Source organism: Phyllobates terribilis, unplaced genomic scaffold (assembly GCF_046119375.1).
Source record: "Phyllobates terribilis strain yellow unplaced genomic scaffold, ASM4611937v1 Scaffold_1__5_contigs__length_1240528914, whole genome shotgun sequence".
Taxonomy (NCBI): Eukaryota; Metazoa; Chordata; class Amphibia; order Anura; family Dendrobatidae; genus Phyllobates; species Phyllobates terribilis.
The window spans coordinates 325,447,058-325,464,584 of NW_027362761.1; the positions used below are offsets into that span (position 1 = coordinate 325,447,058).

Consider the following 17,527-nt stretch of genomic DNA (forward strand, 5'->3'; position numbering starts at 1 on the left):
CTCTGTCAGGCTAGGGAGAGACAAGAGAAAACTTACAACCAGTATGCTCCCGCTGTTCCCCTGGTGCCCGGAGAGCAGGTCTTGAAGAGGAAAAGACGGCTCCACAAGTTGGATGACCAGTGGGAGAAGGACCCGTACACCGTACTGCCCTCAAGCCACGAGAACCCGAAGGTCTGTACCATCAGTAAAGACGGAGGGGAGACCACAGCCATTGTATCCCGGGATCACCTGAAGAAGTGTCCTGAACAGCTACGGAACCCTGAAGAGGAACAGGAAGACCATCGACCCGTAGAGGAAAGGGAAGATATGGTTAGTACTGTGCTCGGAGACTTCCCTCGGTCTTGGACTCAAGTCAATGGTGCAGTTGTGGTACCCGTACTCACCTTCCTCCAACCAGCATCCCAAGCACCTACGGAGCAACAGGTAGAGCTGGAAGAACAGCCGGTCCAGGAGGCAGAAGACCCCACACCAGCAGACCAGGAGGATCAACCCTCTGCTTGCAGTGAGCCTGCCATATCCCTAGTGAGCCAAAGGGCCCGTAGACCGCTGCCCAGTTTACCCTTAACAGCTCCTACACCCTGTAGTTCAGGGCCAGACAGTCAGCTCCGTAGGTCCACTAGGGCCACTAGAGGCCAGTTACCCGCACGTTGGAGGATTTGAAGTGTAAAAATTGTTTTATTTGTGGTTACCTGTTTTTCTTGTTGCTTGTGTATAATTATGTGTTTCTAGTTGTTTATAGGAGTCTTTGGTGGATTTACCGGGAATCCTGTGTACATAGTTGGAGCGTAACCCAGGACGGACTAAAGACTGTTAAGGACTCGGGGCAGGACAGACCCCTACCTGGTTACGTCTCCCTGTTTTGGTGAAATGGACACCTTGCTTTCTTCAAAGACTGCACCCGGTTACGGACATGCCGTGACCACCTTTATGTGTTTCTTTATTGTATTGTTATTGTTATATCTTGTTATGTTTTTCTAAAATATGTTTAGTCCCGGAGTACTAAATTTCACTAGGGGGGAATGTGACACCCCAGGGGTCTGGTTGCCACAGTGATAGAGATATTACGTCTGAGAGCAGGTGGGAGGTCTCTTGGTCAGGAATCCTATGCATGCCACACCTCCTGCCCAGTCCTGGGAGGGGAAGGACTTCCCCTATATAAACCTAGGGCTGAGGCAGGGTTAGTGAGTAGAGAAGAAGTAGAGACAGAGAAAAGAAGCAAATATAGGAACAGAACATCAGGAGCTCTGTGGGAGCAGTGTTACAAGGAGTCAGGGGCTGGCAGCTGCAGAGCTCGCCCTGACTGAGAAGATTTCTTACCGGACCCGGAGTCCGAGGCTGTGGGGACTAACTCCTACCCAGCAGCAGAATCCGTCAGGCAGGGGATTCCAGGTCCTCTGGCCAAGAAACCCGAAGGCACGGTCACACGCATGGGACCAGCGCCGCCGTCGTGGAGCGGAGGCTACTAGAAGGCCCCGAGTCACCGGCCATGCGGGTGAGCACCGCACGGTACACTCGGGGACGTAGGCTACTTATACCCGCCTCTAGCAGGGTAGCCAGAGGAGTGCAGTTAGTTTGGGAGGCCTACAACTCCGCCTGGCCAGGGAAGATCCCATCTGCTGAAGGACTGACCAGGCCCCAATCGCTGGCCAGTACTCCGGGAGGGTCTATCTTTGTCACCAGTAAAGACCCTGAACTACACCGTACCGTCTCCGAGTGGTTCCTGCTACCCCCATCATCCACGTCGGCTGCCCTGAGGCCATACCCCTCCCGTTGGGGGTTATACTATCACGCTGCACAATCCTACCACCGGCCTCAGCGGTCTGCCCTGCAGCAGCAGCTCCTTAGCTGTACTCAACGGGTGGCGTAGTCGTCCCAACATCTACCGCTGATACATCGCCGCTCAGTTTGACTCCCTGGGCACGGACCGGGTCACCGCCACGAGACTACAACCCTCAACAGATCCGGCTCCGGGTAAGCTCCCGCGTGCGCAACGCAGCGCGACACAGGCCCAGGGGCGCGTCAATAACAAAGGATATTAAGTTCATGGAGAAAAACTTCTCTGTGACTCGAATTTCCTGTGAAGAACTGGGCAACTTTTACTTGATCCGCTCATGTTTACCGTAAATGGCTGTCAGCTGTGGGTCTCAACTTTGTGATCTCATTTATAATGAGGATGAATGTTCATTGTCCCCCTTTCTGGAGACACTTTGGTAGGGGCAGGGGAAAAATAATGCAACATCTTTCTAACTCATTTTACCCTATTTCGATAATGCCCTTACCAGCACAGTTGAATGTATTGAACATGAAGTTAGAGCATGTTAATTGAAGAAAGTAGTGTTGTATAAAGTGTATTCACATAGGAATATAGTGGGCTGCTCTGCAAAGCTCGGTGTAATCTACATGAAATTTTTGCAAATATCACAGTAGCACATAAACATGTCTGTCTTTTTAATCAATAGGTCTTATTAAAGTGGGGAATAAAAGCAAGTGTTATGAGGCAACTCACTGTTAATTCATTTAAATCATAATTTGCCTCCATATCAGCACTTCTGTATATGGATGAGCCATGCATCATGTTTCAAGTGCATTGTTGTTTAATGATTCTACAGGGTGACATTGTACAGCTTTTATGGAAGTATTTATGCCAATATCAAGCTAAAGGATTGTCCATAATATTTGGGAAATATACTACACAATTCTAAACCCAGTTAATCTTTCTTTTATATTATTCAGATTGCTTACAGATTTTAAACTGCTTAGACAGATTTTCATATTTATATTATTGTCCAAAAATGTTACCAACATTTTTGGGGAACAAGATTTTACAAAACTCCATTCGCATTCTAAGTTTTCTTTTGGAGACTTAGGGTATGTGAACACAGCATCTTTTATACACCGGCATACTCACATAATTTTTAAAGCAGAAAAAGCTTCAGAAAAACGTGGTTGATGCTTTTCTTAAAGCGTCTTTTTTTATGCTTTTTGCTAGGTTTTTGCAGCAGCAGCTTTGTAGATTACTTTATTCCATATATAAGATAGTGGTGGTTTCCAAGGGGATGTGGCCTGAAGAATAGTCAGGTCACTTCTTTTAGCTGCTTCATGGCTTTCAAAGTTTCAAGCTTTTAAAAGAAGTGAAAAGTTACAGAGCATATGCACAGCAAGTCGTTTTGACATTGCTGTGCATATGTTCAGTAGTTTTAGTGTTTTTAGCACTTCCTCAGGCTGGTTCCAGGCAGCATCTGTCTGAAAAAGACATTGTGCGCACATATCCTTTACCATCTTGGGTTTTCCCGTTTTTGCGTTTTTGTTTTTTTGCTTCTCTTTTCCCAGAGCCATAACATTTTTATTTTTGGTCAATATTTTCATGTGAGGGCTTGTTTTTTGCAGGACGAGTTGTATTTTTGAACAACACTATTGGTTTTACCATATCGTGTACTGGAAAAAAGGAAAAAATTTAAAGTGCGGTGAAATTGCAAAAAAAGTGCAATGCCACAATAGCTTTTCTTTTTTTTTTTTACCATGTTCACTAAATGCTAAAACTGACTGGCCATTATTATTCTCCAGGCCATTATTAATTTATAGATACCAAACATGTATAGGTTCTTTTTTATTTAAGTGGTGAAAAAAATCCAAAGTTTGTAAAAAAAAAAAAAAAAAAGGCGTAATTTTGCGAAACCCATAGCGTCTCCATTTTTCGGGATTTAGGGGCTGTGTGAAGGCTCACTTTTGTGCGTCTAGCTGACGTTTTTATTGATACCATTTTGGTGTAGATACAATGTTTTGATCGCCCGTTATTGCATTTGATTGCAATCTTGCGGCGACCAAAAAACATAATTCTGTCGTTTGGATTTTTTTTCTGGTTACGCCATTTACTGATCGGATTAAATCTTTTCATATATTGATAGATCGGGCAATTCTGAATGCGGCGATGCCAAATATGTGTATTTTTAATTGTTTTATTTTGAATGGAGCGAAAGGGGGGGAATTTTTTTTAAAAAATGTTCACTTTTCACATTCTTCAGTAGTCTCCATGGGAGACTAGAAGCTGCGATCATCTGATCGCCTGTGTTACACATAGCAGGGCCTAAACCCTGCTATGTGTAACAAAGGGCTCATCTGCTATGAGCGCTGACCGCTGGGCGGCGCTCATAGCAGATTGACTATTACACCACAGGGGCTATGCCAACTCATCGGCGACCCGCAATCATGTGACATGCGTTCCAATGGGCAGGTCTTATGATGCGCTTCCGGCACAGCCATGTTAAATGCCGCTGTCAGAATTTAACAGCGACATTTAACATATTAACAGTCGCGTGTGGATCAAGATTCCACCCATGGCTGTTAGGGGCACATGACAGCAGATCGGATCAGCTGTCACGTGCTGGGAAAGATGCGGGCTCATTGCCGCAGCCCGCATCAAACAGGGGGAGGCGACCTTGGACGTACCTATACGTCCAAGATAATAAATGGGTTAAGGGGGAATTTTTAGTAGAGAGAGGTGTTATCTAATATTTACTTATTTATTGATTGATTTTTTTTATTGTTTTTACTTTTATTTTTATCATTTGTCCCTCAAAGTTCAGGCTAGGCCTTTGGTGCTCATATATATATATTTGTTCAAACTATACTTTTTCTTTCTGTAAGGCTACGGTCAGACGGCCAGAGATTCTCTCATTGGGCCGATTATGCAAATGACACTCTGATCAAACGCTGATCAGAGGTTTCTCAGAGTGTCGGCATAGTGTGATCTGATTCTTCCGACTGAGAGAATCGGTGCACACTGTGAGGAGAAGATGGAGAACAAAATTTCTCCATCTTCTCCATTCTGTGCGTCCACGGAAATCAGACTGTACTCAGATGTCATCCAAGTGCAGTCTGTTGGTTTCCACACATCCATAGATTTGAATAGGTGAGTGTCTTTCAATTGCAAAGAGAAATCCAAGAGTGATACGGTTATTTTTTCACTGACAGATTCTGACCCATTGAATACCATTGGCCTGAGTGCTATCCGGTAAAAAAAATCAGATAGCACTTGTCCAATGTATATGCTGGTGTGAGCGAGCCCTTAGGCTATGTTCCCACAATGAGTATTTGATGAGTTTTAGATGTTGCAGATTTTCTGCAGCATTTCTGCACCTATTAAGTAAATTGGGTTAGTTGTGTTACTTTGTTATTTTCATTGCATTTTTTAGTTCATTTTTTTAAATGCTTTTTTTATTGTACTTTTGACACTTTGGTTTTTGTCTCTTTTTGGTATGTCATATCTAAAATAAAGCTGCTTTGTTTTTGATACTTACTGGTATTTTGGCTTTGACAAAAGCTTTTTGACTCTCATGTGTGGATTACATGTATTTTTCATGCGTTACCACCACAGAAAAGCACTGAAAAAGCATATGCACTTTTTATCTGCAGATTTTCCGCATCTAATGTAATTCTATGAGGCAAATCTGCATATAAAAGTCAGTGTACCCGCAACAGAAATTAACATGCTGCAGATTTGAAACACAAACCGATTTTTTTGCTACATAAAAAAGCACAGTGGGCATGATATTTCCATAAATCCCTTCCACTTTGAAGGAACTGTAAGACAGTAAAGCGAAAATATGCAGGATCACCAAAAAATCACCAAAAACTCATTGTGGGAATTTAACTTTAAGTCACAGCCCCACTATCAGTATTCGGTCAGTATTCGGTCAGTATTTTTTCTCAGGAGTGGGAGCCAAAACCAGGAGTGGGTGATAAATGCAGAATTGGTGACTTGTTTCTATTCTACCTTTTCTCTGATTGTTCCTCACCCGGTTTTGGCTCCCACTCCTGAGAACAAATACTGACTGAATACTGACCAAATACTGATAGTGGGGCCATGGCCTTACAGGGTAAATCAGTTGCAATGACAACCATCAATGCTAAGGCTATGCTGGGTCTTTTTAGACCCAGCAACAGCCTCCGCCTACTGGCATCTCGGCTTTTATTAAAAAGTCCTTTAAATAGTTAAACTTTGACCTTGAATCTTTGATCTAAATATTACCGTGCTCCTAGATGGAATAACTTGATTTATTACTAAAATCTAACAGAGTACTAGAACGAATTAGTCCAGAATTGACAAGGGACCATATGGATGCCAGATAAACATTACATCAATAGCTATTTCTCATCAGAAATTCACATCCCATACTGGATATGTGTTTGAAAAAAAACTTGCTTACAGGGAGTCAGATTTAAAAAAAATCTGCCTCCGGTATCCCTATAATGAATTGTACATTCCAGAAAATGACAATATGATTTAGTATTACATATTAGTTTGACCTTGACAAGGGCCATGAGATGACCTACTGCAATTTTATCAATATTATACTGGAATATAAATACAAACTATTCTGTTTGGTCCACATCTCAAGAGCTATTAGGTTATAAAATGTGTTAGGATAAACAGATGTTCTTAAGGGATTTCCCTGTTTTTCATCTAAGGCTCTCTGCACATTATTGTCATGGTATATGTTAATAATGACAGCTAAGCCAGATCCATTTTCCATCAGATCTTAATAAATCCTGATGGACCCAGCAGACTGTGAGTCTCTTTTTATGGAGGATACTAAAAAATGTGATGGAAACATCATAATACTGAGGTGAACAAAGCCTTAGGATGTGTGCTCACATGCCATTTTTTTGTGAATTTAATGCTGTCAAATCATTTTGATAATCACTATGTAAATCAGCAAAAATGTAATATGTAAACCCACATGTGGTTCTCCAGGCACTGACTCCATGAGTCCATGCAGATAAACAATATAGAACATAGTACAGCAAAATATTATTTTTGCCTTAGGCTAACTTTTGTTTTTCTTGGAGAAACCATCTAACAAATTGAAATTGAAATAGTAGATATAGTAAACAATTCATGTTGCATTAACCATGCGCAAAGCTAGATACTGACTCTGAGCCATTATCCTTCCTCAGACATTATGTGTTATCATTATGATTTATTGTAACAACCTAATTCATTTTTTAGCAAGCAATGAAATTCAGACTGAGCAGCCAAAAAGCTGACTCTCATTTTTTGGATGCTACTAACTCTTTGTTTCCTCACCAGGACCCCTGCAATGATTGGTTGTTCCTTTGTGGTGGATCGCGCTTACTTTGGAGACATTGGGCTGCTAGATCCTGGCATGGAGGTGTACGGAGGAGAAAATATTGAGCTTGGCATGAGAGTGAGTTTTCAGTTTTAATGCAGTGTAATTTGTGAGATCACATTTTTTAAGTGCATGCATTTTACTCTGTAAAATATGGGCGTAATGACTGAGTGCAATGGACGGATTCCAGGTGTGATATAAAACTCACTGCAGACAGTTTGACTAAATACAAAATTTATAGCTGTGTAGTTTGTCGATATACTAAATGCTAGATTGGGTTTGAACTACATGCCATAGACTAATAATGGAAGGGAAAAGATCAACATATCTCTCAGAACCCACTTAGTACTTGTTCCTGAAATACTCTGAAGTTAGAAAATTTTAGTTACCTTTAAATAAAGTGGCATTTAGTGTTTTTTTTATCCTACTATTACTCTACTATTTCATAAAAATGCAATAGTAAAGCTGAAACCTTCGGGATTATCAGGGACTATTTTATTATTATCTTAGGCTATGTGCCCACGTTGCATAAATGAAGCAGAAAATTTCTGCTTCATTTCTGCAAGTCCTCTCCCGGAAAAACGCATGCGGAATTCCGCACGCGTTTATCGCACATTTTTCACGCGTTTTCCACATGCGGAATTGCCTTGCGTTTTTTATGCATTGGACAAAGGCAATTCTGCTTGCGGAAACGCAAAATTAATTGACATGCTGCGGATTTTTGAACGCAGCATAAACGCTGCGGAAAAATCCGCAGCATGTGCATAGAACATGCGGAATCCCCTTGGGGACCATGGGGTGCGGGTTACCAAGCGTTTTACAAGCGTTTCCGCTGCGGAAATTCCGCATCAAAAACGCTTGAAAAACGCTACGTGGGCACACAGCCTTATGGACAGTTATTAATTACCTGCCTGTTGTGACGAGGCCGATCCTGCCCCTGCTGGAGATTCTGCAGCTTCCGGTGACATCACGCCAAGCAGCTGCTTCTCTTCTGCTCAGCTCTGTTAATGGGGCCTGACTGCCGATGTCATGCTGATTGACAGCCAGGTCTCCTGGTCTGTGATCGCTCTAACCTGGTGCACGGCAGAACAGGCAGGTAGTTAGCACACATTAGAAGAAAATAAAGTAGTCTCAGATAATTCCTTTAATCCCTTCACGTCGCTGCCATTTTCCATTTTTGCGCTTTCCTTTTTTGCTCCTCTTCTTCCCAGAGCCATAACTTTTTTTATTTTTCCATCAATATGGCCATGTGAGATTTTGTTTTTTGTGGGACGAGTTGTACTTTTGAATGACACCATTAGTTTTACCATAGCATGTTCTAGAAAATAGGAAAAAAATTCAAAGTGCAATTCCACAGTTGTTTTTTTTTACCATGTTCACTAAATGCTAAAATTGACCTGCCATTATGATTCACCATGCCATTATGAGTTTGCAGATACCAAACATGTATAGGTTCTTTTTTATTTAAGTGGTGAAAAGAAAATCCAAAATTTGTTAAAATAAGAAAAAGGCGCCATTTTCCGATACCTATAGCGTCTCCATTTTTTGGGATCTGGGGCCGGGTTAGGGCTTATTTTTTGCGCGCCAAGCTGATGTTTTTTATTTTTACCATTGTGGTGTATATACGATGTTTTGATCGCCTGTTATTGTTATGGAATTTTATTGCAATATTGCTGTGACCAAAAAAACATAATTCTGGTGTTTTGATTTTTTTTCTCATTCTGCCATTTACTGATCTTGATAGATAAGGTGATTCTGAATGCGGCGATACCAAATATGTGTATTTTTGATTTTTTTTTATTATTTTATTTTGAATCGGGCGAAAGGAGGGTGATTTAAACTTTTATATTTTTTTATTTTTTTTTATATTTTTAAAATCTTTTACTTCTACTTATTGCTTGATTCAATAGTCTCCATGGGAGACTAAAAGCTGCGATCATCCGATCGCCTGTGCTACACACAGCATGGCTTCAGCCCTGTGATCATGTGATGGGCACGCGATGGGCGTGGTTTGTGATGCGCTTCCAGCGAGGCCATGTTAAATGCCGCTGTCGGAGATTGACAACGGCATTTAACATGTTAACAGCCGCGGGTAGATTTCGATTCTACCCGCAGCTGTTATGGACAAATTACAGCTGTTCAGATCAGCTGTCATGTGCCGGGGTTCAGCACCGGAGCCAGCATCAAAGAGGGGGAGACACGACATGCGCCATTCATGGATGGCACATGTCGTGAAATGCTTAAAGGGGAGAAAAATCAGCAAATACATTAAACTGACACCTTGCCCTGAGATAAGAATAACTGATGACATATTACACTCCAATATTGACAATTAAGGCCCCAACCTCTCCGTCTTTACACTGTGTAAACAATGGCTGCAGCAATATTTGTATCAGTCCAACTAAGATGGCAATGGTGAATGCAATAAACACATATAGCGACCGTACAAAAGTGGGGAAAGTTGAAGAGGTGCTCTTGTGGATATAATCTCACTTCTGTGGAGTCGCTGAATGTGTTTGATGCATTCACAGAAATGGATATTTTCATGTGGTTTCTGTAGTGTATCTGTGCAATCAATGGATGTATATGGTGCCTGTGCTGTGTGGGGAAAAGGTGCAGGTAGTTGCATATCATAATTGTGACCTCTGAAATGTTGGATGTGGATATCTTCACCTGTATGTTTACACAGTTGAAAGATGGACAACTGGAGGCCTTTAGCGGCACGACTTGGGTACAATATGTAGGTAATTATGCTTTCCTCTGCACAAGGTATTTTTAACCACACCAACATTCGACCTAAAACTCTTCTAGATGATACATATAATACTATCAGATCATCTTCCCTTCATATACTAATTTTCATGTGCCACACTACTTATAATGTCGTTTCATAGAGGAAGATTTACCTGTGTAAGAAACAGATATCTGCAACCAATTTAGAAACCTAAACTGTGTAAATGTTTATATGTAATATAATGCTGTATATTGTTCATCCATTAACGAGCATACAGTAGAATTAAGCTAATTTTTTGTACAAAATACATCCTGTCTTACTGCTTTTCCAAACCTATATGATATTTCCAAAAATCTAGACATGCTTCCGACTCAAGGAAAATGTTCTACCCCTTTGAATCTAGTTGTCTTTATTTCACAGAATTCTTTGGCTCTCTGCCACGTTTCCATACTCTTCTGGAGCCACTAAAACGAAATAGCTATTTGCTCTTTCTTCTCATTTTCTTAATGTGAACAAAAAGATGTAGTTAAAGGTTGGTAATAATTAAGCTTCAGCCTCAATAAGATGTTTTAAGGGTAATAATATAAATTGTACAGCTCAGGGCAAAGCATCACTTTGAGTTTAAAGAAAATGGCCCATATAGATCAGTCTTTTTGGACTACACACAGGAAATAGATTTCCTTAATCCCCAAAAGCAGCTTGATAAATAAAATAGAATTGGCAGGCAAAGAGCAATCAGATATTGGCACTATACCATGGAAACTGGTAGGAAAATAGATTAAAACAACAGTGTAGGTCAATTAAGAAATGACAATCAGCACAATCTATTTGCTGGTTATTTTTTTGTTTTAGAAAATTCCAATAAAAGCCTCAGGAAAGGTATCGGAACCCCCTTATTGATAGCTTTGAATATCAAACTTTTATTTCTGGGTATTAAAGGAAACTTGGCATCAGATAGTTACCTATTGTTTCAATTAAATGGACACTTTTGTTTTAACATACTTGCATGAATAGCCAGACATATATGAGAACGTTTGCAATGTATATTAGGCTTCTTTATCTACTTATGAGCATTTTTTCCCAATTTCTACTCCTCCTCCTGACCTGATCTTTCACTCAGAAAAAACAACTAAACTTCATCTTGGTCAAAACAAACTGGACTGCCAGCTCATTGCGTTGTCATATTAGAGCTACAGAATGAAGTCTGCGAAGATGGAATGAGAGAGAGGGAGGAGCAGAATGTGAAGAAGGTCACGTTCACACATTCAGTATTTGATCAGTATTTTACAACAGCATTTGTAAGCCAAACCCAGGAGTGGGTGATAAATACAGAAGTGGTGACCAGTGATGAGCGAGCATGCTCGCTGCTCGAGATTTACGAGCATGCTCGGGCGTTAAGTTTTCGTCGCTCCCTGACCATGATTTGCGACTGTTTGACAGCTTTAATACATGTGAGGAATGCCTGTTTTTCCAGCATTCCTCACATGTATTAAAGCTGTCAAACAGTCGCAAATCATGTTCAGGGAGCGACGAAAACTTAATGCCCGAGCACGCTGAAGATAATAGGTGCTCGCCCGAGCATGCTCGTAAATCTCGAGCAACGAGTATTCTCGATCATCACTAGTGGTGACGTGTTTCTATTATACTTTTTCCTCTGATTGTTCCACTCCTGATTTCGTCTTACAAATACTGATGTAAAATACTGATCAAATACTGAACGTGTGAATGTGGCCGAAGAGTGAGAGATGCACAGGCACACATGGTCCAGTTCTACATATTTTTATCAAGTGTTTTACCTCACCCCCAGAGCTGGATTTACAGATACACTGATTAGTATTTTTGTATAATGTCCTCCAAGCTACTGCTGTTTATGAACATGTGCTACATAGAGAAAGAAGAGCAAGAATCCCCCAAGTCTTTGTGTGCTGTTTAAGGAAAACATTGTAGCAGCTAGTCTCTCCATCTAATACGTCAGTGATCTAAAGTTATTGGGTTGCTTTCATGTTGATAAAAGCTATCACAGTGAATGGTAGGCTTTCACTTAAGAGAGCACCTGTTGTGCTATTGGGGATGCTGGTAATATTTGGCTATAAGTGATGTCAATTTAGTTTGCATTTATAAGGAGTAGTGTTGAGCGAGCACTAAAATGCTCAGGTGCTCGAAGCTTGTGCCGAGCACACCATGATACTCGGGTGCTCGACCCGAGCAACGAGCCCAATGTTAGTCTATGGGAGACCCGAGCATTTTTGCGGCGTCACCCCCGGCAGTCTGTAGAAAGCTTAAAAAGTGCCCAAAACGATAGTGACAGTGCTCAAATGACATGGGGACAGCAAGGGGATCGCCTCAGGAAGCATTTCTGAGCCCCCAGGTCACTGCTGGCAACAACGTGGTCAGAGGTATTAAGCCACTTTTACAGGCTCACAATAAAACGTTCAAAAACGAAACTGAAACTGCTTTCCTGTGAAATATGTTAAGGAACATCCTTTCCAGGGTAAAGACTTGTGTATAAGGTAAAATAAATAACCAAAAACAAAAATACTCCTCCACACCTTGGGCTATGTTCTCAAGTAGCATTTTTATGCGTTTTTGCACTTTTGTATTGCTTTCAACCATGACAAATGCATTCACCGGGAAATGTCATTTTAACATTTTACAACCTTATCTGGCCATGTGCTGTGTGACACATGCATACAGTGCTGAAAAGACATGGGAACATCATGGGGAAGACCCCTGTAAGCATTTCTGACACCCAGGTCTCTGCCTAAAAGTGTGACCATCAGAAGTGATCCTTGCCACATCAGAAGATGCAGACTTGCAACTATCCCGTGCAAGTCCTTGTCCCAGGGCAGTGTTCAATTGTACCTCCCCCATTCCTTGCAATACAAGCGCAAGTATGCAGCCTGCCACCCCCAGGCTGCAATACCATACTGCTTGCTAGCTTGCACTTAAAATTGGGCCTTTTAGGCATGTGGGAGCAGAATCTGGCCACCACGTCATGACTGCGTCGGCGGCCTGGTATCCATACTCGGTCCCGAGCCGCCCTGCGGCCGGGTGCCTACACACGGTCCCCAGCCACCTTGGGGCGGCCGGGTGTCCATAAACGGTCCCCAGCCGCCCCTATTTGAAGGACAGCCTAACCACAAACACGTGGACAAGTGAATGTGGCCAGAGATGGTCCATCTCACTGACGCCTTTCTTGCTGGGTTAATATTGTGGAAGCCGGGACACAGTTGGACACTGGGATGCAACACGTCCTCCAGACATAGAAGATTGCGGGTCCTGGGTCAAGCAGGCTTCAACACAACGTTCAGAACGTAGACAGCAGCAGTGGTTGGCCTCCTACACAACGAGTAAATTATTCATGATCATGAGGCCATCCATCTCCTTAGCTTTCTGTTCCTTGGAATGCAAGCGCATGTATGTAGTAGTGGCTAGGCCTGAGGTGGTCAGCGTTTTGGCACATATCCTACTTCCTCCGAGGATTGCTGGATGTTTTCCTGCTACTATCCCAGTTCTATGACTCCCGTTAAAACAAAGCTTCAGGTGATGAATGATGGATGAGGTGGTGGCAAAAGACAAAGCGCAGGAGAAACAGGGAATATTCACATCAATATCAGGCCAGTCAACCACACATGTCTTGTATGATATGTGTTAGAACTCTCCTGCTAGTTTTTTTTTAGTTTGCTGGTCACATGACCATTTTTGCCTATTTAATCCGGCTCCGCCCTCCAGGTCTTGCTGGACTTCATTGTATTTACTACTCTTGAGCTAGCTTGGTGCTCTGTTGCCGTTCTTTGTTAGTTTTGCTAGGTCTTCTGACCTCTATGCTTTTTGTTGTGTGTTTGTCTTTGACTGCTACTATTTCTGCTAGGAGGTGTCCAAACTTATCCCAGTCCCTAGTTCTTGTAGGGATCCCTCCCTCACATCTATAGGTCTTCGTTCAGACTAGCCGAGGACTTTAGCGGGTCTGATCGCAGGATCAGGTTCCCCGTTTCATCGTAGGGATCTAGTTTAGTTCTATTGTAGGGACAGTTCTCCTGTCTTTCCTTAGTCCCTGTAGCAGATCATAACTAGAGATGAGCGGTGTTCGACTAGAATTGTTCGCCAATCTCAAATTCGAGCTGTTTTGGGCGGTGTTCGAGTTGTTCGACGAACCCGAACGATTTGCAAAAAATTCGGCTGTTCGAGGTTATGTTCGATAACTGTTCGTGCACCAAAAGCGTGTCCTGCATGTCTGGCGCTATTTAGAGCACCAATCATGCAGGGATTGTCTGCCACTCACTGTAATGCCACAGCCATGGTGGTTGTGGCATTACAGTGATTGCCCAAATCGATGGGAACAGTGCTCACAGTGAAACATGAAAAGCCGGCAATTCAGCAGCGGCATACACCGATACCCGACAATTTAGAACCGAAAGAATAGAGCATCACAAATAGATTAGATAGATAGAAACATGTCAGTCACATATATATGAAGTACAGTGACAGTGTTGATTACTGTACTTGTCATTTAGTGTAAAGGATTTATAAAAAAAAATATTAGTGTTTTCATGCACCGTCTCTTTAAAAAAGCCGGCCGGCAATTCAGCAGCGGTACCCGACAATTTAGAATGGAAGCAATAGAGCATCACACATAGATTAGATAGATAGAAACATGTCAGTCACATATATATGAAGTACAGTGACAGTGTTTATTACTGTACTTGTCATTTAGTGTTAAAATAAAGGATTTATTTAAAAAAAAATTGGCGTTGGATCCCCCATAATTTTAGTCTCTAGCGGAGGTTAAGCAGACGGCTGGGGCAGATGTTTGAAGCCTGGGAAGGGGTAATACCCACGGAGCTTCCCAGGCTACTAATATCAGCCCCCAGCTGAATGCCTAGCCTTTACTAGCTATTAAAATGGGGGACCCCCCAAAAAATTGACGTGGGGTCCCCCCTATTTTAATAGCTAGCAAAGGCTAGGCAGACAGCTGGGGGCTGATATTAATAGCCCAGGAAGGGAGCCATGAATATTGGCCCCCTCCCAGGCTAGAAACACCAGACGTCAGCCGCCCCAGAAATGGCACATCCATAGGATGCGCCAATTCTGGCACTTAGCCTCACTCTTCCCACTGCCCTGTAGCGGTGGCAGTGGGGTAATAGGGCTGGGGTTGATGTCAGCTTATAATGCCAGCTGACATCAAGCCCAGGTTAGTAATGGAGAGGCGTCTATAAGACACCCCCATTACTAACCCCATAGTCAAAGTTAAAAAAACACACAAACACCCAGAATAAAGTCCTTTAATTGAAATAAAGACACAATTCTTTATTGTTCTAAATTAAACTCTACTTACCATCACACCCATTCCAGCTGAAGCCAACGTTCCCCTGCAATAAAAGAAAAATAATAAAGCAACATAATCCTTACCTTCCCATGGTTCCCACGACAGCTTCAGCTCTGCTACATCGAGATGACAGGCTGGACCGCAGCAGAAAGCTGCCATCCAGCCTGTCATCCCGCAGACACTGAGAAGCGCAGGCTTGCTTGCGCTCCTCAGCGTCTCTCTGTGACGGCATCCAGATGAGCCGAGTTCATGTCCAATGAACTCGGCTCACCTCATGCACGTCACTGACAGCGTGGGAAAATTCTCACGCTGAAGCGCTGAGTGCAGGAGAATTCTCCCACGCTGTCAGTGACGTGCATAAGGTGAGCTCATGTCCAATGAACTCAGCTCACCTCCTGCACGTCACTGACAGCGTGGGAGAATTCTCCTGCACTCAGCGCTTCAGCGTGAGAATTCTCCCACGCTGAAGAGCTGAGTGCAGGAGAATTTTCCCACGCTGTCAGTGACGTGCATAAGGTGAGCTCATGTCCAATGAACTCAGCTCACCTCCTGCACGTCACTGACAGCGTGGGAGAATTCTCCTGCACTCAGCGCTTCAGTGTGAGAATTCTCCCACGCTGAAGCGCTGAGTGCAGGAGAATTTTCCCACGCTGTCAGTGACGTGCATGAGGTGAGCCGAGTTCATTGGACATTAACTCGGCTCATCTGGATGCCCTCACAGAGAGACACTGTGGAGCGCAAGCAAGCCTGCGCTTCTCAGTGTCTGCGGGATGACAGGCTGGATGGCAGCGTTCTGCTGCTTTCCAGCCTGTCATCTCGATGTAGCAGAGCTGAAGCTGTCATGGGAACCATGGAAAGGTAAGGATGATGTTGCTTTATTATTTTTCTTTTATTTCAGGAGATCGTTGGCTTCAGCTGGAATGGGCGTGACGGTAAGTATGGTTTAATTTAGAACAATAAAGAATTGTGTGTTTATTTCAATTAAAGGACTTTTTTCTGGGTGTTGTGTTTTTTTTAAATACTTTACTAGAAATTCATGGTGGTCATGTCTAATATTGGCGTGACCCCATGAATTTTGGGCTTAGGGCCAGCTGATAATGCCAAGCTGGCCCTAACCCCTTTATTACCCAGTGAGCCACTGCATCAGGGCCCTGGATGAGTTGGGTACAGCGCCAGAAGATGGCGCTTCTAAGAACGCGCCATTTTCCGGGGTGGCTGCGGACAGCAATTTGCAGCGAGGGTGGCCCAGAAAGCTTGGGCCTCCCTGCGCTGCGGATTCCAGCCCCCAGCTGCCTAGTTGTACCTGGCTGGACACAAAAACAGGGCGAAGCCGCACTTCAATTTTCTTTAAATTATTTCATGAAATAATAAAGAAAAAAAGGGCTTCCCTATATTGTTGTGTCCGGCCAGGTACAAATAGGCAGCTCGTGGTTGGGGGCAGCCCGTTCCTGCCTGCTGCACCTGACTGGACACAAATATAGTGCGAAGCCCCACGTCAATTTTTTTTTAATTATTTCATGAATTTCCTGAAATAATTTAAAAAAATTGAAGTGGGGCTTCGCACTATATTTGTGTCCAGCCAGGTACAGCAGGCAGGAACAGGCTGCCCCCAACCACCAGCTGACTATTTGTACCTGGCCGGACACAACAATATAGGGAAGGCCTTTTTTTCTTAATTATTTCATGAATTTCATGAAATAATTAAAAAAAAAATACGTGGGGCTTCGCCCTATTTTTGTGTCCAGCCAGGTACAACTAGGCAGCTGGGGGCTGGAATCTGCAGCGCAGGGAGGCCCAAGCTTTCTTGGCCCCCCCCCGCAGCAAATTGCAGTCCGCAGCCACCCCGGAAAATGGCGCGTTCATAGAAGCGCCATCTTCTGGCGCTGTACCCAACTCATCCAGGGCCCTGGTGCGGTGGCTCACTGGGTAATAAAGGGGTTAGGGCCAGCTTGGTATTATCAGCTGGCCCCAAGCCCAAAATTCATGGGGTCACGCCAGTATTAGACATGACCGCCATGAATTTCTAGTAAAGTATTTAAAAAAAACACAACACCCAGAATAAAGTCCTTTAATTGAAATAAACACACAATTCTTTATTGTTCTAAATTTAACTATACTTACCATCACGCCCATTCCAGCTGAAGCCAACGATCTCCTGCAATAAAAGAAAAATAATAATCCAACCTCATCCTTAACTTTCCATGGTTCCCACGACAGCTTCAGCTCTGCTACATCGAGATGACAGGCTGGACCGCAGCAGAACGCTGCCATCCAGCCTGTCATGCCGCAGACACTGAGAAGAGCAGGCATGCTTGCGCTCCTCAGTGTCTCGCTGTG

General features: G+C 43.1%; 1 protein-coding gene across 1 annotated transcript in view; it reads left to right on the forward strand.

Moving 5' to 3' along the window:
* Window positions 1–17,527, forward strand: part of GALNT9 (polypeptide N-acetylgalactosaminyltransferase 9) — a 746,930-nt gene that overhangs the window by 429,499 nt on the left and 299,904 nt on the right. Inside the window, exon 6 of the mRNA XM_073676039.1 lies at window positions 7,091–7,208. Within this exon, the coding sequence (XP_073532140.1) occupies window positions 7,091–7,208 (118 nt within the window). The remainder of the gene's footprint in view (window positions 1–7,090; window positions 7,209–17,527) is intronic.